This window comes from Drosophila rhopaloa, unplaced genomic scaffold (assembly GCF_018152115.1).
Source record: "Drosophila rhopaloa isolate 14029-0021.01 unplaced genomic scaffold, ASM1815211v1 contig_47, whole genome shotgun sequence".
NCBI classification, from domain to species: Eukaryota; Metazoa; Arthropoda; class Insecta; order Diptera; family Drosophilidae; genus Drosophila; species Drosophila rhopaloa.
In genome coordinates this window covers 927,150-949,698 of record NW_025335142.1, presented here as the reverse complement: position 1 = coordinate 949,698, position 22,549 = coordinate 927,150, and the positions used below count along the sequence as shown (strand labels likewise).

Sequence of the window (22,549 nt, the reverse complement as noted above, 5' to 3'; positions counted from 1 at the left end):
GAGTATACAAACCATTACACTAAGCTTTTTATGTGGGATTTCATTCAAGTTATTAAGGTAAATGACTTTGTTTTAAATTTCAATGAAATTCCTCTTAGGTAAATAGAAACATAAGAAGAAATTCACATAGAGGCAGCTCCCAAAATAGAATTCAAGAGTCATAAAATAATCACAATAATGAAGTGAAAACCCACTGCGTATACTTGATATGCCCAAATTACGAATAAAGTAAATAAGCACTTACAGCGTAAGGACCCAAACAAAAAGTGTTCTTCAACAATATGCCAAGGGGCAAAATGGATGCAGCTGTTTCAATTTCCCAATGCCCGGTTAGCTCAACAGGTTTGAGGGGTTGATCGGTCAAATGTCAAGTGCTGCAAGGACACCTAAGCCGGACATAAAGTAAAGCACCTCGCCTCAGGGCGGCTCTTCGTCAAATGAACGCAAAAGCTGCAATGTTTTTGCACGTCCAGCAGGGATTCGCTCCAAAAACCACCCGCCCTTAACCCTCTTTAGGCCACGGCCAACGTAAGCTGGGAAATTGAAAATACTCTTTAATTTCGTTAAGGAGGTAGTTCGTTGTCGCATTAAGTAAGTTTGTGACAATGATGATTTGGTCTGGATTTAAATTATTATTTGTTGGCCCAATAAATAATAAAAAGGTTTATTGAAATTGATGTAAAATGTATATTCAATTCGACAACAGATAAATAAAAATTAAAAGCTAATTAAAATTTCTCTTTGTGATTTAAAAATATATTTACATAATGGGTACAACAACTTAAAAATATGTAGAAAGCAATAAATGTTTACCTCAAAGATTTCAAAATAATTAATTTCTTGTATAATATTTTTTCTAAATGTTGTAATAATTATTTTTTATTGCCTAAGTTTTATATTATAGTAAATAATATTGCAAGTTTGATATGGAAATCCCTCTGATTTTATTTACTACAAGGCTCTCCAACCCGCTGAAATAGTGAACGTATCCTTTGGCATACCCTTGATAATTGCTGGCCAGCTCGTTATCAGCACACCGCCCACTGATAAGGAGTCGCGGAGCTTTCCGTCGGCCGGAGCCGAAGTTGGCCGAAGGCTTACGGCCGGAAAAGCAGAGCTTTCCCTGCAGCAACAGTAGAATCGGCGGTGGACAGGCAGAAATCGCTAGCATATGGTAGCGTTGAATGGCGCATCGTCTAGCATTGGCTATCCTGTCGTTGTGGCAAGCGGTCCTACCAACATCCTGTTACATCCAACCTGTATTTGTGCTACTGCGGTTGCGAGCGGTCTCGATTCGGATGCGGATCCGGGTTTTGTTTTGGTTTTCCCGTCAAAAGGTGCGTGTGCTAGGACAAAATGAGATTCAGTCGTCTGCCATTTGAATAGATTGCTTTTCGCATAAATATCAAAAATATTTTGAAAAGAAACTCAGTGAATTCGATTATTGCGGCTTGAGTGTTAAATTTTCGCTTGATTTGCATATGCCAGGAGTGGTTTTCAAAGTTTCTTTTGAATGTTAATGAACTGTGCCAAAAGAGATGATTAATTATCCCGATTTTGGGTAAAACAAACAAGAAAAATCATCTGAAAACAATTAATTTTTGTTTAAAAAAGGCTGCTGGAGTTTGAAGAATCAAGGGTAGAAAGGTAAGGAATAATTATTTAATTTAACTTTAAGGTTTGCACCAACAAAATTAAGTATACTTTGATATATTAAAAAAATATTTGTTAAGGTATGTTATGTATGTTACAATTTTGAAGTTAGAATGCAATTTTTTAAACCAGATGATCCATAATTTAATCAATCGGTAGTTTCATATTAAAAATGTTCTTGTAAAAAAAATGTCAAAAAGCTAAAGTTTGTCATGGTTCTTGATAACCTAATCAGCTCAAAAAAAAACTCAATTATTTTGAAAAATTTTTTTGCACTTTTCTTTAAACTCAAACGGGCTTGAATCCCTGATAATTACCAATTGGCTGAAACCAATTAAAAAAGTTAAACAACAATTCTTTGATTCATATCTAAACTTTGATTCTCCAATTGAAAATGTTTCAAGTGGGAGATGTTTCTGTCACTTTAAGCCATCGACAAACACAGAACAAATAAAGGCGCAAGGATGGGGAAGGCGATGAAGAAATCCAATTTGATAAGTAATCGCATCAGGCAAAAGCCTTGAAATTCGCACTTAAAGCGTCGTTGGGTCCCTAATCCCAGCCATTTAAACACTAAAGGAGCCAAAGACAGAATTTTTTTATGGCAAGCAAAAGGCCCTCGTCTGCCTGTTGAATATTAACCATTGAAGTTGATATTTCTCTTTTTTTGGCAACAGTCAGGGACTTGGCTTATTAAATCTGTGATTGTTTGCCTGGTGGGCCGAAAGCACCGCAAAATTAGCCAGGTCAAAGGCCAAAGTAGTTTAAGAGCTCTTTGATTTGGGTCCTTCATTGGTTTTTTTGCATTTCCTGAGAGTGAAAGTTTGCTTTTCGCTTCGCTTCCCTATCGCACATGTGTATCTAGCTGTATCTGTTATTTGTTGATAAGATTGTGGTTCCTTATCTGTGAACAATATACTGGTATTCAATGTATAATTTTACTCCATATTCGTTACGCCTCTGCAGTTTTTTTGTCCATGGCCAGTTAGTAGGCGTTACATGGGATTGTAGACCTAATTGTGGGACTGCTCCTTTTATTTTTTTGGCTATCTAATGACATCAAACATTGGCACACACTCTGGGTGTGTGAATAAGTTCTGTATGTGGTCAACAGGTAAGGGATATCTGCAAATTGGTTAAAGTTGCTGTGGCAATTTTCGAATTTATAAGTTCTTAATTTCTGTCCAACCCAGGGGCCAAAACTTGACCAAGGCAACAAACTTTTACAGATGCCTGTGTCGGGATGGGGAGGCATGCTTGGATGGCTTCACTGTCACCAGGCGGAGAAGCGATGAAAAGGAAAAGGAGCTGTGAAAAGGCGGAGCAGGAGCAAAGACAGCCAGTCGATGGCGAGACAGCTTGTCACTGACATGTCCAGGGCTTAAATTTCATCCTTCATGCTTCCCCGCCGCCACACAAGTTCATTATTGTTGCTTCCCACTCCCCCCACTTGTGCACTCGCTTTAAGTTTTTTAATTATGCTGCCTGGTTAAGTCCCCGGCTTAATCCATTTTGAGGACGGGCATGCATGGCGTATGCGCGATGAGAAAAGTTCTGATTTATTTGCTGTCTGCTAAGAAGACGGCTTACACACACAAAAAAATTATAATATGTTTTAAAATTAATTTGATGCTGCTTTGATATCAAAATGGTTACTCAATCTATATTTTTCAAAAGGATAGCACACGTTGCGTATGCTTAGCGGTTTTCTTCTTTGGCGTCTGTCTGGCATTCATTTAATTTCCAACAAATTAATAATTAGTATATGGATGAAAAATAGTAAAAGTATCAAATAATTTTTTTAATGGGCAAATACTTTATAAAATATATTAATGAATGTTGATATTCAAATTAAATATGCCTAATGAGGCCAAAATCTTTCCAACATATAAATTGAAGTCAGAAGTTATCTTGCTTTTCGCTGTGTATCCACCTGACTTTGGGTGCTTTTCTTTTCCCGCAGACAGGTAGCAGTGTTACTCATTTCTTTGTAATTCCACCTTTTGACTGCCCTGTGTAGCACGCGCAATTAGCTTGATTGGAGCTCTGCTGGGAAGTGGGCATATGGAAATGCTCCATATTCAACCATTCGTAATCCGCTTTCCCAACAGCTCTCATTTATTTATAATTGGCTAGTTTATGGCCACCATCTTATGGCCAGCTGCTCTCATTAGCCTTTAAAATTGCCATTTAGTTTTAGTTTAGCTTTAAGCTGGCATAATTTATTGTGGGCTTCCCATATATAAACCAGCTTTGCAACTTTAGTTGGGTTTAGTTTTAAATTTCGAGAAGATGCATTTCCTAATTTTGGTTGTGTTTTTCTGGGTGGCGCTATTTGCATCAATTAAAGGAAATAATATTCCTGATGAGGAGTTTTTGCTTCAGGTGGAGAAAACAGTGAGCTTTGACAGTTATCCCGACCCATCTGTTTTAGATTTATATTAATTATGAAGTGAAAAATGCTTAGCACCCAAAATTATATAACTTCAAATAATGATATTAAATTATTAATTGCAATGACAATTTTGTAAAAATTTAAAATAAGTAGTTTTACGATTTAAAAGTGTTATAAAAAGGTGCAATCAATAAAATGTATTAGGCAAGAAAATCTAAAAAAACTGTTTAACAACGTCTTTCACTCAACCTCGTTGTTTACGTTATTCAAACGTCTTTCTTCACTCCTAAGTAAAAACCCGGATACTCCGAAAGCTCAAATGGAAGACATTTTAATTGCCGAATTGTGTGAAACAATAGAACAGATGGAGACCTCAAACAACCAAAATTGCTGGCAAGCCGCTAATGACAACTATTCAAATCCCCGACCACAGAGAAACCCAGCTAAATAAACATGCAACTACGCAAACGTGGTTAAATAATTTGCACGGATTCTTAGAAACGAAATTTAGTTGAATCAATATTTGAAGTGATTAAAAATGAAAAGTAAATAACACCCCAAAAAGAGGAGCTCTATAAATGGGGGATCACGGGACACCAAAAGCCAGTTGAAAGAGGTTGTTCGCTTGGAAAAATGCGTCTGTTCGTTGCTCTGCTTTGTGTCAGTTTGGTGGCAGTGTCCTCTGGCCAGTTGTCCCTTCGCGGAAGATTAGGTCGCTCCGCTCAGTTAAAGCTGGCGGTGCAGCCCCCTTCCGTGCTGGTGAAGAATGCCGGAATTGTTTCGTCCGATCTGCTGGCGAGTACTGCCGGAATTGTTCCATCTGTGCTGGTAAAGAGTGCCGGTATTGTTCCGGCTGTCGATGTGGCTGCTGATGTGGAAACCCCGAACATCCTGCCGCAAGTTTCGACTCTGCCCTACTATCCCAGCTACTGGCCCGATTATGGAGCATCCTCTGGTGGCTGGTATCCCCAAGCCTGGAACAGTCCTCGCTACTGGAACAACAACTACCTCGATTACGGAACTCCCTATCTGCCTAGACGTCGATTGGTTAAGTCCGTCGTGACGCCAGTCGTGACGCCCGTCGTGGCATCCGCACCCGAAGCCTCGTCCTCATCCTCCTCCACCACCACAACCACCACCACTGTGAACGGTGACCAAGCTGGTGAGGATGCCGCCGTTGTCCCCGATGTGGTGGCTGATCCTGCCGAGTACTAGTTCACCACCCAGGAGAACTGAGCAGCAAATGGGATGAACTTCTAATAAAGTTATGTACATATTGAGCAAATCATTGAATTTTTAAAAAGGGAAGTTGGGTCGGATAGTATTTAAAAGTTTAGTTTCCAGTAATCCTGTTGTTGGAAATAAAAAGAATGTTTAAATCAATTTAAAATTTTTTTCGATTTTAGATTTTGATGATAATGTGAATGTTTAAAATTTATAAAAAATTAATCCGAGTTTAAAGTAGTGCAATATTTTAAGAATTTAAAATGTTTGAAAGAGATTATATATAGGCAGCATAGTAATAACAAGTAAGTTTAGTTCATAGGAAAAATGATTACTTTGAAAGTGCCGCAGAAAAGTGTAATAGCTTAGGTTTCAGCAACAGTTTTTAGAACCCCAAAAAATGAAATACTTTTATATTGTTGATTTTAGAGTTAGAAGATAACCCCTGTGATTCAGGACTTGTGCCAAAGTTAAGTGTTAATTTATGGCCACTTTAGTCCCCGAACCAGAACGAGTGCCCTGCTATCTTATCACAGCGTATATTATATACTCTGTTTGAGGTATTGAGTAGAGTGCAAACACAGAGCTCAGTGGGCCATTAAAGGTGCGCAATCCACCAGCACGGACATGGCAGGGCCACCAGTTCTGACCAGCCCCAAACCCGGACAAAAGCTGTCGGGAAACAGCCTTCCATATGGCGCAATATTGAAATATCCAATCAAAATGTTAATTCGAGGATAGAAGAAGAGAGGAGAAATGAAAATCAAAGGACCGTTTTTCGTTCACGGATAGGTATTGTTTGAACGGATCCTGGCCAAGGATCGCCTCACTTCAGGTGCAATTTTCATCGAAATTTGATGGGTTTTTATGTAAATTTACGTTCCGCGATAGATGGATTAAAAAAAAACCCTTTCACACTTGTTGAATCATTAAACGATGGGACCAATGGGAAAATACATAAAAAGAGGGGTTTATTGTTATTTTTGCTCTCAGTTTATTTGTATACAAAAATTTCTTTTGTTTTTGCCTATGTAATCTGAGCATATTGAGGGACTTTCTATGCTCGCTGGAAAAGTGGGGGTTGGGATGGTAGTGACGTGCTTTCTGCTCCATGTTTATTTTTAGGGTTTTGGCCGGGACTTAGGGTCTGGCGCCAGCGGACCACTCCCTCTCCGGTCCCCAGAATCCTCCCCTTAAATCCCAGCCCCTATTTTCATGAGCGCTTTCACACCAAGAGCTTTGGGCTATGCAAATGAATTAATGCCCATGAAAGTTCACGTCGAATGCAGCGGGTACTTTCTTCTGCAGTTTCGCTTAATTGCATCAATTAGACATGTAAATGCCAAAAGTTGAGTTGTAAAAGACCTCTCTATTTTTGGATCTAATAAAAAACCTTGACCTGGTCAGTATTGTCAGCATATGTAGCTATTTCTCAGTTAAAAGCTGGTTTGTAAAGTTTTAAACTGGTATCATTTATTTCAACATTTGGTGTGAAAAAGCCTGTGTTGGTTTTTGATTTGCTAAGTTATTAGGTTAATATTTTTAAGGGGCGATTAAAAAATATATATGCTACTATTATATATTAAATAACTACAATAAATGTAAGATATGTTTAACCAATAAAAAAGATAGCACACTGAACCTTGCTAAGCTTTATTTCTTCATTCTAATCACAATGGTGGGCTTAATAAGCTGAACGTAATGAATAAACATCAGATATGAGAGCTGGCCCCTAATAATCCCCGGCACATGACAGCATATGTGTACACTGGTCGAAATGGTTTATTGCTCTTTATGCGCATCCTGCTATCAAATAATTCTCTTTTCCTTTTGCTGTGCGATTTCTGGCACTGATGTCCTGACATTCAGCCGACTTGATGAGAGCTCAGCCATCACCATCATTGACATAACAATTGGGAACACTTCTGTTTTCACATGAGCAGCCACGGGTCGTATTTATTTGTAGGAGCAGGGTAGTGGTCTAGTAGTATCGGGAAAGTGTGGCCTATAAGCAAACAGAAATTAGCGCCCGACGTCTAAGGAAATGATTGCCCAGGAGATGAACGCAGTTATGGGATGTCTGTTTGATAAAGGGAAGGCTAAGTTAGAGTTATGTTAGGTACTTTGTAAGTAAACACTGGGTATCCTTGGTATTTTCTTGGTCAAAAACATTATTGGTTGGGGCTTTAAAAGTAGAACATAAGAATGATACTAATTTGCCACTTTCGTTTGGTTTTGTGTCTAGTTTTATTGCTGGTGTAATATTTTGTACGGACTTTATTTTATTGCAAGCTTGAATAAAATTCTAGTTGTCAGTAAAATGATGCCTTCTAACATTGATAAACCAACCACAAAGGCTTTCCTCTTTGTATTTGCCTGACATCCAGTAGTGTGCTGCGAACCCGCAAAATCAACAAATAATAATTTAAAGCCAACACATGCCTTATACTCCGGCGCAGAGGGGTCCCGACTCCCCACGGGACTAGACAAAGTTTCGTAATTTTTTGTATGCAAATTACCGCGCAGGGGGGTCCTTGTCGTTGCAAATTGACCAAAACATGTCAACTGTGTCAACAAGAATTATAGCAATTGTGCGACAATTTCAATAATTTGACCTGGCAAAGGTCGCAATAAAAAATTTCTGGAATTATGCGTCAAAAAAGTAATATATTTTATGTTGCAAAATTATTTGTAGTTATATTCAACTATACTAATAGTTAATAATTATTTATAGAATCGAAGCAATAATAAAGCATGTGAAATATAATGAAAATTCAGACTATTTGACTATTTGGTTATTGAACTTTTTGAACAAAATAACTTTTTGTTTCTTTGGAAAATGGTTAGCAAGTGCTCAACTTACTAATATAACGAACATTTTGTTTTTGTGGGCAATCAATTTTATTATATTCTTTGCTTAAAAATATATATTGGTTTTTAATATGCTGGTTCGATTTTATTCAATAAGGATTAAATATTTAGGGGCACTAAACTGTTTTCTTAGGTTTACAAAATTAAATAGAAAATTGCTTCAAAAAAATAAATATTCTCCTGCTCAATTTTAGATAATTGGCTGAAATTGTGGGACCACCAAGAGAATTACTTTAATTGGCAGCAGTTGGGGCAAGGTCGCCGTCAATCGAACGGGGTCAGTCGACATGGGCGAACATTAACTGGGCTAAGGAATCGATTGCAATCACAGTCATAAAGCGAATTACTTTGAACCCGAAACGTACAGGCTGCAAGAATGCCATCGGTTCGCAAGGGGGTAAGTGGGGTATCGGAGGGTTAAAAGGGGGTCAGAGAGGTTGCGATGGGGTCAAGTGTAATGGACGTGAATATGTGGTGCACGGACTGTTGACCAAGCCATATAGAAATGGAGCAATTGTCTCCTAGGTTGGGTCACTGAGTCAGCAAAGGAAATGGCCGCTTCCCGTGGCTTATATCCCTTTGTCTTCATATTGTGGTTTAAGCTGCGCCGTTGATCAATAAAAGGTTTCTATTTTAATTAAATAAGGTCCGAGCGGAATTAATGTCATTATATTGAATTCCATTCGCTTGCGTTTAGCTTTATTCAATTGAAATTCAATTGAGGGTCGCATTTAATTAGACGTACCTTTTGAATTGATTTATCGTTGCTGTAGAGAATTATAATGAAAGTCTTACAAAGGATGTCACATATAATTAAATATATAGAGCTTTCTGATTAATTGTAAATAAAGTTCAGACAAAAAACATGAACATGTATAAAGTGTTATTTTTAATGATGCATTAAAATATTTATTTGGGAATTAGTATATGTAATACCTTTTAAGAAACTTATTATAAATATGTTTAAGCAAATTAGTCTTGATGCTTTATTCTGAAAGTCATAAAAGGTAAAGGGATTTGTAAAAAAAGATTAGTATTTACACTAATACTTGATTTAAGATGTTCTATTTTCTTTCTTTACTAACTGCTCTTTTCAATTACATTACAAAAATTACATGCTTTCCAAATTAACTTTTATAATATTTTACTTAAAGTCTTTGCACTGGTTTTAAAACAACAAAGAACAAATTTGCAATCAAAAAATGTAACCCCCTCCGTAGAAATTTGAAGTCCCGTGACCCTACTTTAAATTTGGTGCATATGAACTGTTTTAATCCATTTCAAATGTAAGGGTGTGCACCTAATCCCATTTGGGCCAATGAAAATTCTTCAATTAAGCAAACTTGATGCCGCATAATTGAAAAAGAATGCCAATTATGTCAGGTTTGCCTTAAATTCCTAAGCTACCTCAGGGGAGCGAATTCTTTGAGAACCTATTTATAGCGCGCTGAAATGTATGCTACGATTTCCGTTCAGTGGCACGAGGCCAAGTCGAACTTGAATCAAATTATGATTAAGTCCTTACGGACGCCTGTCAGGGGAATGCGTGCGTGAATGTCCCTTCGAATCGGTGAGTGTGTGGGGGTGTGAGTGTGACCGAGTATCTATGTGCGTGACATTGATTGGCATTGAGCTGTGGGTTGGGGGTTGGGGGTGGCGTAGGCAAATGGGCGACGTGAAACATGGCCGAAACACTCTCGACCAGCGACGGCAATCGAGTTAAGCGCATGTGAATGCCGTTTAAGCCAACGCCATGTCCAACCACCGACCAACTAATCTCATTGTCGGCATTAAAAATTACAAACACGCGCCGCATTATAATGCAATTCGCTTTGTTAACCGAGCACCTGACTGCCGTGCCACCACCATCCTGTTGACTCCTCCGTTGGCAACAACACTTTCCTTTTAGCCACCTGCTCGAAATGTTTACAATTGCGCAGAAGTTGTCAAAGGCTGTCCTTGTCCTTGGGTTCCCAAATGGAATCTGAGCGACCCAACAGTAACTGTTTTCACTTTTCCCTTGATTTTCCGCAGATTGTGCATTCAAATAAACATCATTACACTTTGTTGGGACCGCACGCAAATAAGCAACTTAAGTTAACGACTCCAGTTTTTAACTCTTAAACAAGCTTCAAAGAGAAGTCTTGAAAGATTAGGTACATTATTTAATTGGTTAACAATTTGATTTGTAATTAATAAAAAATATATTTTTTAACTTTTTATTTTATTACATTCCATATTTATTTTTGCGAACTTATGTCTGTTACCAATGTTTTTAAGGTAACCAGTAAAAAAATAAAATTTCTTAACTTAAATTAACGATCCAGAAGATACTTTTAGTCTTGCCATCTAAAATTATGCTGCAAAAAAAGATTGAGTTTTGTCTTGTATAGTCGTTTTTTATTAAGAATGATCCCAAAACTATGTAATGAAATGTGTTACATGTTGTTTTTGGTCATGAAAGTTTTTAAATGTTGCAGTTTTGTGAAGACTATTTTGCTGATTGTCAGTGATTTGTATTCATATGGCTAATGTCTTGTTCGGCTTCTTTATCGGCCAGCTCTTTCTCGAGGGCTTCCAAATCCTGGTCAGCAGCCTCTTCCTCGGGATCCTTCTGTTCATCCTCATATTCAGTTTCTTCAGCGGCAGCCTCCTCGGACTCGTCCTGCGGCCTATCTTCCGCCTCCTCCTCATCTTCCTCGTCGAGCTCATCCTCTGAGAGTTCAGCCTCATCCTCTGGGTCTTCTTCGGTTTGATCCTCCTGGTGAACTTGATCCTCACCAGACTCCTCGTCACTTAGATCATGGGAAACCTCATGGGAAATCTCTTGGGATTCATCGACGATCTTTCCATTGACAGTGGGAACTATGCGATAGAATCCGTTATAGTTGTAGGGATACCTGTAGTTATACCATTGGTTATATCCTTCATAATTCCATTGGTTCGATGGGGGAGTCGGACGGATGGTTCCTTCATTGCTGTTGGCAACGGCATTGGACACTCCCGAAATGATCACCGTGTTGTTTCCGAATTCAACCGTCGTGTTCCTTTGACCAGCCTCCGCCAGGAGCGCCTGCAGCCAACCCAAATTCAGCTGGGGAGCTGCATTGCTGTAGGCCAGGATTCCGGCAAAGATCACAACGACAAAAGATATGGAGCGCATGATTCGCAAAACTAGATTGGCTGAGTGCAACTGAGACTATGATTTCCCACTCGTTTGACTTTGTTTTTATATCTTTGACAACTGGTTCAAATTGAGCGATTGATCGTGACATGGTTACACTATGCTAACAATCACCAAGGTTATACAATCTATGTAGTTTTCTGGTAGTAAAACATTTTGTTCTTCGTTTACCCCAAAAATGAGGCTAAGCACATGTGTAAATATCAAGTTGATTCGAGGAAAAGGAACTAAGCACCTCAACAATATGTTCTGAATCATAAGCTAAGTTTGTAGTAGGCAATTCAAAATAAGTATTAACAGTTAATATAGTTAGGTTTTTGTTTTTTAACCATACATACTCTGAAAAGTTACTGTGTTTTTTTCCAACCCGAAATTTGGTACCATCAATGTTTCAAGTTTTCAAATTTAAAATTGAATCACTTTTGAAATAAATAAATTTGTGCTTTTGAGGGGTTTCCAAAGGCTTCAATTTTTTCACAAAAATCTCCATGCAACCTTATGTGAGTGATTAACTTTAAATTGGGAATTTTGGGAATATTAGGCATTGAAATACGTTTTAAGGAAATAAAAATATTGGAATTAATATACATATTTTATAACGGTTTCAATACTTCTTTCAAATCATTTAAGAGTGTTTCAAAATTTATAATTTATCATCTTTAGGAAATCAAATTCCACTGTACTCTTATAAGGTTCCACAGGTCCGTTGGCCAAACTAAGGACACAGCTGTCGCTGGGTAAACAATAAATAGGCCATATAAATTTTTGCCAATGCCGGCTTATATTTTTGACTAATAAACAAATAGCTATAAAAGCGAATTATGAAGGACTCAGTTTATAACTGAATTAGAAGAACTTGCGTGCTTGGTTGCTGCTTGCCCTCTTTGGATGTGTGCTTTTGGCCACAGTTTCCGCCAATCCCGTCGATATTGATGAATTGAACGACGAAGATGAGGATAAAGGAATTGCAGATGAGAAGGAAAACTTTGAAGAGGATGAGGAAGACGATCAGGAAGCAGATACTTCCAAGTCCCAGGATGATTTAGATGCCTCTGGATCACAGGATGAACCAAAGAAAGATGTTGAAGAAGAACGCGACGAAAGCAGCCAAAATGAGGAAGACATCGAGTAGTTGTACTGAGAATTTATACCGACCTCTACCCATCCATTTGTTGATTTAGCTTACCCGTTTTATACCTTTTGTTAGAAGTTTAAACAACTGTTCACATAATTAAACAAACTTTATAAGCCATCTTTAGCCAATGTTTTTATATTTTTAAACAAATACGTTAAACTCTGAAAATAAAAAATAATCATAATAAATGTTTTTTACATATATATTTATTTGTGTACCTTGAAAAAATTTAAGAAACTTTGTTTTTATACCCTTGTTTTATACCCATTTTAGTCACCAGTTTGCAACGCAGTGAAGGAGACATTTCCGACCCTATAAGGGATATATATTCTTGTTCAGCATCACCAGGAGAGTCGATCTAGCCATGTCAGTCTATCTGTCCGTCTGTCCGTCCGTCCGTTTCTACGCATACTAGTCCCTCAGTTTTAAAGCTATTTGCTTAAAACTTTCCGAAAAGTTTTCTTTCTATTGCAGGTAGTGTATAAGTCGGAACGAGCCGGATCGGGCGACTATATCATATAACTCCCATAAGAACAATTGGAAAACAAATTCAAAAAAATTATAACTTTGTTGTTTTTAATTTTTTTTGTTGTTCTTTAGAATTTGGTATAATTTAAGTATTATAGAATTACGGGTTTAATTAAATTAAAATCGGACAACAATATCATATAGCTGCCAAAGAATCATTATTTTAGTAATAAAGGCATACAAATCGAAATGTAGTCGATTTGTAATAACTGCAAGGGTATATAAACTTCGGCTTGCCGAAGTCTGCTTTATTTCTTATTAAATTAATTTCTGAATTTTTTTCATTTGTTGAATTTTTTTTGGTTTCTTGAAAAAATTTAAGTTTTGCTGATTCATTTTTCGGCTTGAAATGCTTATCTCTCCCAGGAAATACCACGGCCACAACAAATGCAAAATATTAGAATGCTAAATGTGAATTTTGATAAGTTAATCCGGGAAGCAGAGAATTCCTTATATTTTATGGCAAAATAAAAGCACGGAAGTACAAGGCACAAAAGATATGAACGAGCTGAACCCCATTACATACTGTCCCTACCAAAATGTATCCTGGCAATTAAAAAATTATATCAAGATATTAAAATTGGTAATATCAAGTTAAAGATTTACTTAAAAACCTTACACTTGGCACTAATTTGTTCCTGATACATGGAACAAATTAGTGCCAAGTGTACGGTTTTTAGTAATATCTTAGCCTTTAAATTGTCTTCGGAAGTTTTGCAAATATCGGTGTAAGAAGTGCGGTACTCTATTTATTATACCCTTGCAGAGGGTATTATAATTTCAGTCAAAAGTTTGCAACGCAGTGAAGGAGACATTTCCGACCCTATAAAGTATATATATTCTTGATCAGCATCACCAGGAGAGTCGATCTAGCCATGTCCGTCTGTCCGCCCGTCTGTCCGTCTGTCCGTTTGTCCGTCTGTCCGTCCGTCCGTTTCTACGCAAACTAGTCCCTCAGTTTTGAAGCTATCTGCTTGAAACTTTCCCAAAAGTTGTCTTTCTATTGCAGGTAGTATATAAGTTGGAACGAGCCGTATCGGGCCACTATATCATATAGCTGTCATATAACTGAACGATCGGAAATGCCATAACTTTGGTGTTTTTAAAGTTAGGAAGTTGTGATTTTCTATGGGTTTTATGTTTGGCCAATCAGTCTGACCTACCAAATTTCATAAAGATCGGCCGACTATATCTTATAGCTGCCATATAACTGAACGATTGGAAATGCCATAACTTTGGTGTTTTTAAAGTTGGGAAGTTGGGTTTTTTTATGAGTATTAAGAATGCATCATATAAATTTTGGAGAATATAATTTACAGAATATTCTGCAAGGGTATATCAACTTCGGCTCCGCCCGAAGTTTGCTTTCCTTTCTTGTTTTCTATTTAATATCCAGATGGTTCAACTAACATACTTACGTCCAAAAAAAATATACCCATTTTTTCGTTAAAAAGGGGCACAAAATATGTTTCAGAATATATGGTAATTTCTTATCGGGAAGACCGTAGGGCTCTTTTTCGGTCGGCAAAGCTAGTGCAGAATTAGTACAATATAAGCTCTCGACTTGAAACGTCGAAAATATTTTAAAAATGCCTAAGCTAGCTGAGTTATTTTTGTTGTCGGCAGCAATGGTTTGCAATGGTTTGGTCCTGGTAGGATCCCAAGGACATCCGTCTTCAGTTTGCGTCCTTACAGACGCTCCGACTCAGTGCGGGGCCAAGCCGCGCTTAACCCTCTGATTGATGAGCTAGCTGATCTGGGGAACCAGTTTACCACTATGGCAATCGTTTGGGACAGAAAGCAACAAGAAACCAAATCAATGATGGACAAAAATCCAGAAGAAACAAAGCCAATCGGGTCGAAAAAGTGGCAAATCATTCATATGTATAAAACATGGATTGATGCTGAAGCTCATTGCCGTAGTTTGGGCGGCCACTTGGCGGACTACGAAAACATAGAAGAAATGCAAAAACTTATAGATCAAATGACCTTTTTCGACAGGAATTTTGACCAATTTTGGATAGGCATTAACGATCGGGAAAAGGAGAACGAGTTTGTATAAGTGGCCTCTGGCAAGAAAGCACAATTTTTGGATTGGGCCCGTGGAGAACCTAACAATTGGAACGACGAAGACTGTGTTAAGATTTATCATGGCAAAATTAACGATTGGGACTGCAACAAAAGACGGAAGTTTATTTGTCAGTATTACGACAAAAATTAATAAAATGTTATATTAATCTTAGTTTTACTTTAATTATTTGTATTGCTTTATTCCTTTTTGGTCTTGCCCCTTCTCAACTTATAGCCTCTTCTATCTACTTTAAAAAGAAAATTCGAAAAGTACAAAGAACGGTTTTCAGCTAATTGAATTTTATTTAAGCGAATCTACATGCTGATATGGACTTTGATTTCGCACATATTTAAAAGTACTCAAAATTGCTTATATTTTTATACCCTTGCAGAGGGTATTATAATTTTGGTCAAAAGAGTGCAACGCAGTGAAGGAGACATCTTCGACCCTATAAAGTGTATATATTCTTGATCAGGATCGCGTCCTGAGTTGAAATAAGCATATCCGTCTGTCCGTCTGTCTGTTTCTACGCGAACTAGTCTCTCAGTTTAAAAGATATCGAATTGATACTTTGCAGACACACTTCGGTCCTTTACACGCAGTATATAAATCGGAACGGGCGGGATCGGCCGACTATATCCTATAGCCGCCATATAACTGATTGATCGGAAAAGCCATAACTTTGGTATTTGAAAAGTTGGGAAGTTGGGATTTTTTATGGGTTTTGTTTTTGGCAATTCAATCCGACCTACCAAATTTCATAAAGATTGGCCGACTATATCCTTTGGTGTTTTTAAAGTTAGGAAGTAGGGATTTTTTATAAGTATTTAGAATGCATCATATGAATAATTTTGGAAAATATAATTTACAGAACATTCTGTAAAGGGTATATCAACTTCGGCTCCGCCCGAAGTTAGCTCTCCTTTCTTATTATACCATTGCAGAGGGTATTATAATTTCAGTCATTTCCGACCCTATAAAGTATATATATTCTTGATCAGCATCACCAGGAGAGTCGATCTAGACATGTCCGTCTGTCCGTCCGTCTGTCCGTCCGTTTCTACGCAAACTAGTCCCTCAGTTTTAAAGCTATCTGCTTGAAACTTTCCCAAAAGTTGTCTTTCTATTGCAGGTAGTATATAAGTCGGAACGAGCCGGATCGGGCCACTATATCATATAGCTGCCATATAACTGAACGATCGGAAATGCCATAACTTTGGTGTTTTTAAAGTTAGAAAGTTGAGATTTTTTTTTTGGCTAATCAATCCGACCTACCAAATTTCATAAGGATCGGCCGACTATATCTTATAGCTGCCATATAACTGAACGATTGGAAATGCCATAACTTTGGTGTTTTTAAAGTTAGGAAGGTGGGATTTTGTATGAGTATTAAGAATGCATCATATGAATAATTTTGGAGAATATAATTTGCAGAATATTCTGCAAGGGTATTTCAACTTCGGCTCCGCCCGAAGTTAGCTTTCCTTTCTTGTTTACTTAATCGATAATGGATTATAAAAGGATTATTTTCATAGTTTGAAATGATAAAAATATTTTTTTTAAATGAGGGGTACTAAATAGTATAGTCCATTAGATGTTAAATCGATTAAATATTTGCTCCTTATATTTCAAATATTGGCTTACTAAATAGAGTGCAGTCATTGCACAGTTTGCAAACAGAAAATTGTAAAGCAAACAAATTTGCATATAAAAGGCAAAGGCATTGGGAAAATTTTATAAGAATTTATTACTAAGCCGGAAAGATGCAATTTTTAATGGTACTTCTCCTGATTGGCATTTTGGCCATGACTTTTGTGGCTGCAAGCCCTTTTCCGGCACCAGATGGAGAAGTGATCATCATCGTTAACCAGCAAACACAAAGCCCAGAGGACTGGTATACTTCAAGTGGATGATGTTCCCTATAGCATCTCTGGCCCCTGGAATCTTCCCTCCCAATTCTTGTTAAACCCCTCCCACTAAGGCAATTGTTCAAATATAAAATGCGTACTTTACAATTTGAATAATAAAATCTATTCTGCAAAAAATTGTAATATTGACTCCGTTTTTATACCCTTGCAGAGGGTATTATAATTTCAGTCAAAAGTTTGCAACGCAGTGAAGGAGACATTTCCGACCCTATAAAGTATATATATTCTTGATCAGCATCAACAAGAGAGTCGATCTAGCCATGTCCGTCCGTTTCTAAGCAAACTGGTCCCCCAGAGTTAAAGTGTTCTGCAATCTGCAAAAGTTGTCTTTCTATTGCAGGTAGTATATGAGTCGGAACGAGCTTGATCGGGCGACTATATCATATAGTTCCCATAGGAACAATCGGAAAAAAACAATTTTTTAAATATACCTTTGTTGTTTTTAATTTTTTTTTGTCCTTTGGGATTTGGTAATATTTGAAAACTATAGAATTACATCTATGTATATAATATAGCTCCCATAGGTAAAAAAAAAAAAAAAACAATTGTTTTAATATTTTATTTTGCTGTTTATAAAAATATTCATTTGAGATATATCAGATTTACGCTTTTAGTTTTGTCAAAATTGGACATCAATATCATGTAGCTGCCATAGAAACGATGGTAAAATGCAGCGCGAAATCGACATAGCTTCATTGTTTTTAGTAATATAGGCATAGAAATCGAATTAGTCGTTTTGTAATTACTGCAAGGGTATATAAACTTTGGCTTTTGAGGGTTTTTTAATGATTCCACAAATATCTTCCAGCAATTAAGCATATTTTATAATATTTTATAAAACAATTTTATAATGTTTTCAATACTTCTACCTATTAAGGTTGGTAACCACTAATTTAAAAGTTTTTTGAAGAATTTTAATTTTTAATGTTTTGAAAATCGAAAACTAAAGTATTCTTATAAGGCCTCAAAGGTATGGTAGCCAAACGATTACGCACGACCTTTCCTTGTTTTTTGCCTCAAACCAAGGTAACAGCTGTCGCTGTGTAAACATATAATAAGCCAAATAAATTTTTACCTATGTCAGCTTATATTTGTTTGCTAATCAACGAATTGCTATAAAAGAGAATATTTACGGACTTGAACTCAGTTTAAAACTGAATTATAACGTGCGTGCCTGTTTGCTGCTTGCCCTCTTTGGATGTGTGCTTTTGGCCACAGTTTCCGCCAATCCCGTCGATATTGATGAATTGAACGACCAAGATGAGGATAAAGGAATTGCAGATGAGAAGGAAAACGTTGAAGGAGATGAGGAAGACGATCAGGAAGCAGATAAGTCCGAGTCCCAGGATGAGCCAGATGCCTCTGGATCACAGGATGAACCAAAGAAAGATGCTGAAGAAGAACGCGACGAAAGCAGACAAAACGAGGAAGACATAGAGTAGCTGGATTGAAAATTTAAACCGACCTTTACCCATCCATTTGTTGATTTAGCTTACCCGTTTTATACCTTTTGTTAGAAGTTTAAACAACTGTACACACAATTAAACTCACCTTATCACCCATCAATTCCAAACGTTATAATTTTGTTTACAAGTACATAAAACCCTGGATATAAATAATCATAATTGGTGTTTTTCATAAATATTATATACCATATAACAATGTAAAAAACCTATTTTATATGAAAACAACTGTTTTTGGTTATTTTAGTTGGATTCAGTTGTTTATATGTAAAACAAGTTCTAATGAAAATATGTTCTAAATTTGTTTTTAGTTTAACAAAGCTTGTTAGTTATCTTAACAGATGAAGGAATATAGAATAGTATCAAATGGTACAAATATGTTTTTAAATGATAGGTACGAAATAGTTTAGACCAATAGATTTTTTATCGATTAAATATTTGCTTTTTATTATTCAAATATTGGTTTACTAAATAAAGTGCAGTCATTGCACAGTTTGCAAACAGAGAATTAAAAAGACAAAAAATTTGCATATAAAAGGCAAGGGCATTGGGAAAATTTTATAAAAATATATAACTAAGCCGGAAAGATGCGTTTTTTAATGGTACTTGTCCTGATTGGCATTTTGGCCATGACTTTTGTGTCTGCAAGCCCGGTTCCGGCACCAGATGGAGAAGTGATCATCATCGTCAACCAACAACCACAAAACCCAGATTACTGGTATTATACAACTTCAATTGCTGCTTAACAGCTCTGGCCCCTGGAACCTCGTTTCACAAAAAAATGTGTCATTGTAAAACTATTGTCCAAATAAGAAATGAGTCCTTTAAAATTTTTAAAAGTTTGTTGATGAATGCTTTTCGATAAAAACAAAAACATTTTAGAAACCGCCATCTGCCGAACTGCAGTGCAAACACAGCAAGCTGAGAGCATAATGTCTTAATATGTCTTAAAAATTACATATACATATTGACCGAGTAAGTTTTTTTTTAGTGCGGTTTTAAAATATTCCGCCCAATAACTGAAGGTTATTACTTATTATTATAACTAAGGTGTTTTGTGATTTGTGGGCGTGGTAAACTTTTGATAAATAAACTAAGAAAACGTAGAATATTCATGCCAAGTCCGAAATCCCCTGGTCTTGTAGATTCCGAGATCTCTACGTTCAAACGGACGGATAGAGAGACGGACGGAGTGATCGACTCGGCTATTGATAATGATCAGAATATATATACTTTATAGGGTCGAAACGCTTTCTTCTACCTATTGCATACTTTCTAACAAATTCAATATACCCTTTTACTCAACCATTATATTTATACGTACATTTACGAATATTTTACAGATGTACAAATGTAATAGACATGTTAAACTGTTGATCCCAGGACAGCAATAAAATAAAACAAGAAAGGAAAGCTAACTTCGGGCGGAGCCGAAGTTGAAATACCCTTGCAGAATATTCTTCAAATTATATTCTCCAAAATTATTGATATGATGCATTCTTAATACTCATAAAAAATCCCAACTTCCCAACTTTAAAAACACCAAAGTTATGGCATTTCCAATCGTTCAGTTATGTATATGGCAGCTATAGAATATAGTCGGCCGATCCTTATGAAATTTGATATGTCGGATTGATTGGGCAAAAATAAAACCCATAGAAAATCCCAACTTCCTAACTTAACAAACACTAAAGCTATGGCATTTCCGATCAATCAGTTATATGGCAGCTATAAGATATAGTCGGCCGATCCTTATGAAATTTGGTAGGTCGGATTAATTGGCCAAATATAAAACCCATAGAAAATCCCAACTTCCTAACTTTACAAACACCAAAGTTATGGCATTTCCGATCAATCAGTTATATAGCAGCTATAGGATATAGTCGGCCGATCCTTATGAAATTTGGTACGTCGGATTGATTGGCCAAATATAATACCCATAGAGAGTCCCAACTTCCTAACTTAACAAACAGCAGAGTTATGGCATTTCCGATCAATCAGTTATATGGCAGCTATAGGATATAGTCGGCCGATCCCGGCCGTTCCGACTTATATACTGCGTGCAAAGGAAAGAAGGGTGTGTGCAAAGTTTCAATTCGATATCTTTAAAACTGAGAGACTAGTTCGCGTAGAAACAGACAGACGGACAGACAGACGGACAGACAGACGGACAGACAGACGGACAGACGGACAGACAGACAGACGGACAGACGGACATGGCTATATCAACTCAGGAGGTGATCCTGATCAAGAATATATATACTTTATAGGGTCGGAGATGTCTCCTTCACTGCGTTGCACACTTTTGACCAAAATTATAATACCCTCTGCAAGGGTATAAAAAGCTTTTAAAATAGCTTTTACATTGGTTTTTTAATTAAATGTATTTACGCTGAGGAATGACTTTTAATTTTTTATTTATTTAAATTATTTTAATGAATAATTTTAAAACAAAAACAGTTCAATTAATTTTTTTGAGCTATGCTATCCCCAGACTTTAAAAATTAACAAAATTTCCAATGAACATTCTAAAAAATGAGTCGTATGTTATTATTAAATGCATTACGCATTAAATAATAGATAACTGACTTTCCCTCTGGGTACTTACTAAATACATTTTAAGACGCTTACTCATGATTTGATTGTGCGAAATTGTAATTCAAATTTTTTGCAATAGTGGATAGTGCCGATAAAATTGAGCTGGCTTTTAGAATAAGCTATATGAGCTGTCAAGACGATTAACATAAAATAGTGCATATTTATATAGTTTTGTAATATTTTATTTTAACAGTTTTGCCGAGGATTTTATCCTATAGTATTTTAATTAGCATTGACCATTTTCAAGCTGTTCAATTACTGTAGTTATTATTGATCAAACATACCTTCTTAATTATGATCTATATATATGCAAGGTAATTTACAAACAGGAAATGTATCTACACACGATGCAACTAAATAATTGCACAACTTGTACTTAAACAAGTGATTGCGGGCTTTTCTATAAAAAGACGAACTATATCTTTTAAATGCAAGTTAAGTTTATTGAATTGGATCAGGATGCGCTTTATATGGATGTTCTGCTTGATTGCTCTGCTGTCCATGTCCTTGGTCACAGCCATTCGTTCTGAGGACAGCATTGGTGACATATATGCAAAGAAAGTAAAAATTAAAATATAAACTTTGAAGGGCCATTAAAGGTCTATGATCAAAGCATTCCCAGTTTAAAAGCTAAATTTGTTTAAATTTTTTTTCTTTGGTTATGGGCAAAAGTGGTTTCGTTATTGCAAAACATAATGACAAATCATCAAGTTGATTCTTGGAATATTAATAATACACAAAAATGCGTCATTAAAAAATATCATAAACAATTGTTTAAATACTATTCGAATAACAATAAATGATTCTGCCGAAATTCTGCGCACTTTTCGTATAAAAAGCGAATGATCGCGTAAAATCGGAGAGTTGTTTTGAACTTGTGAAGACCTAAACATTAAAAATGCGCTTTCTTGTTGTCGTTGGTCTTTTGGCCTTCTTGGCTGTTGGCCTAGTGGCTGCGCGTCCAACTGAGGATGAGGAGTCCGCTGTTCAGGAAAATACCAATATAGATTCTCCCAACAACAATGGTGAAGAAAACAATGATGAACCGAAACAGGATTCTGCTAGTGAGGAAAACCAGGAGGATCCCAATAGTGGCGATGATGACGAGATCAATGAAGATGACTTAGAAATTGATCCCAACACGGACGATGAGGAAGATAACATCGGGTCGCAAACTGTCGATGACAATCAGTCAAAAAGCGACCAGAAGGAGAATGAAGATGACTTAGACACAGATCCGAAAGGAGACGATGAGGAATATAACATCGAGTCGGACGACCAGGACGAGAATGCTCCACCCAAGAAGCAAACTTGAACGTATGTTCCCAGGATCGGAGCCAATGGACCAAGGCATGCCCTTGACTAAGCCTTCTATTCCACCGTTATAAAAATATGTTTTCTAAAAATAAAACAAGGATATTAATATTAAGTGTTGCAAAAATTAAGCCTTAATTAACTTATATGATGGCCCCAAGAAGAAACATTCATATTTGTAAGAT

At 36.7% G+C, this 22,549-nt stretch overlaps 6 protein-coding genes across 6 annotated transcripts in view; 5 read left to right on the top strand and 1 right to left on the bottom strand.

Moving 5' to 3' along the window:
- The first annotated feature begins 1,006 nt into the window (after positions 1 to 1,006).
- The window catches only part of LOC108047382 (synaptotagmin-5), a 68,648-nt gene continuing 47,105 nt past the window's right edge, over positions 1,007 to 22,549 (top strand). Inside the window, exon 1 of the mRNA XM_044461535.1 lies at positions 1,007 to 1,647. The gene's annotated coding sequence lies outside the window, so the exon portion shown is untranslated. The remainder of the gene's footprint in view (positions 1,648 to 22,549) is intronic.
- On the top strand, positions 3,945 to 5,333 carry LOC108045953. Its single transcript, XM_017125445.2, has one exon. The coding sequence runs from the start codon at positions 4,682 to 4,684 to the stop codon at positions 5,261 to 5,263; it is 582 nt and encodes a 193-aa protein (XP_016980934.1). The 5' UTR covers positions 3,945 to 4,681; the 3' UTR covers positions 5,264 to 5,333.
- LOC108045955 (acidic leucine-rich nuclear phosphoprotein 32 family member E) lies at positions 10,522 to 11,359 on the bottom strand. The gene has a single exon (XM_017125447.2). The coding sequence runs from the start codon at positions 11,304 to 11,306 to the stop codon at positions 10,650 to 10,652; it is 657 nt and encodes a 218-aa protein (XP_016980936.2). The 5' UTR covers positions 11,307 to 11,359; the 3' UTR covers positions 10,522 to 10,649.
- Positions 11,816 to 12,562, top strand: LOC108047305 (glutamic acid-rich protein). Its single transcript, XM_044461636.1, has 2 exons — positions 11,816 to 11,827; positions 12,178 to 12,562. The coding sequence occupies exons 1-2, from the start codon at positions 11,816 to 11,818 to the stop codon at positions 12,457 to 12,459; spliced, it is 294 nt and encodes a 97-aa protein (XP_044317571.1). The 3' UTR covers positions 12,460 to 12,562.
- LOC108039187 lies at positions 19,022 to 19,285 on the top strand. The gene has a single exon (XM_017116112.2). It carries the CDS (start codon positions 19,040 to 19,042, stop codon positions 19,196 to 19,198), a length of 159 nt encoding a protein of 52 aa, XP_016971601.1. The 5' UTR covers positions 19,022 to 19,039; the 3' UTR covers positions 19,199 to 19,285.
- LOC123038071 (prostatic spermine-binding protein) lies at positions 21,931 to 22,491 on the top strand. Its single transcript, XM_044461536.1, has one exon. The coding sequence runs from the start codon at positions 21,949 to 21,951 to the stop codon at positions 22,363 to 22,365; it is 417 nt and encodes a 138-aa protein (XP_044317471.1). The 5' UTR covers positions 21,931 to 21,948; the 3' UTR covers positions 22,366 to 22,491.

What these genes read in the sequence shown, in the direction of transcription:
- LOC108045953 (XM_017125445.2), top strand. Translation starts at nt 4,682, where the DNA reads ATGCGTCTGTTCGTTGCTCTGCTTTGTGTCAGTTTGGTGGCAGTGTCC.
- LOC108045955 (XM_017125447.2), bottom strand. Translation starts at nt 11,306, where the DNA reads ATGCGCTCCATATCTTTTGTCGTTGTGATCTTTGCCGGAATCCTGGCC.
- LOC108039187 (XM_017116112.2), top strand. Translation starts at nt 19,040, where the DNA reads ATGCGTTTTTTAATGGTACTTGTCCTGATTGGCATTTTGGCCATGACT.
- LOC123038071 (XM_044461536.1), top strand. Translation starts at nt 21,949, where the DNA reads ATGCGCTTTCTTGTTGTCGTTGGTCTTTTGGCCTTCTTGGCTGTTGGC.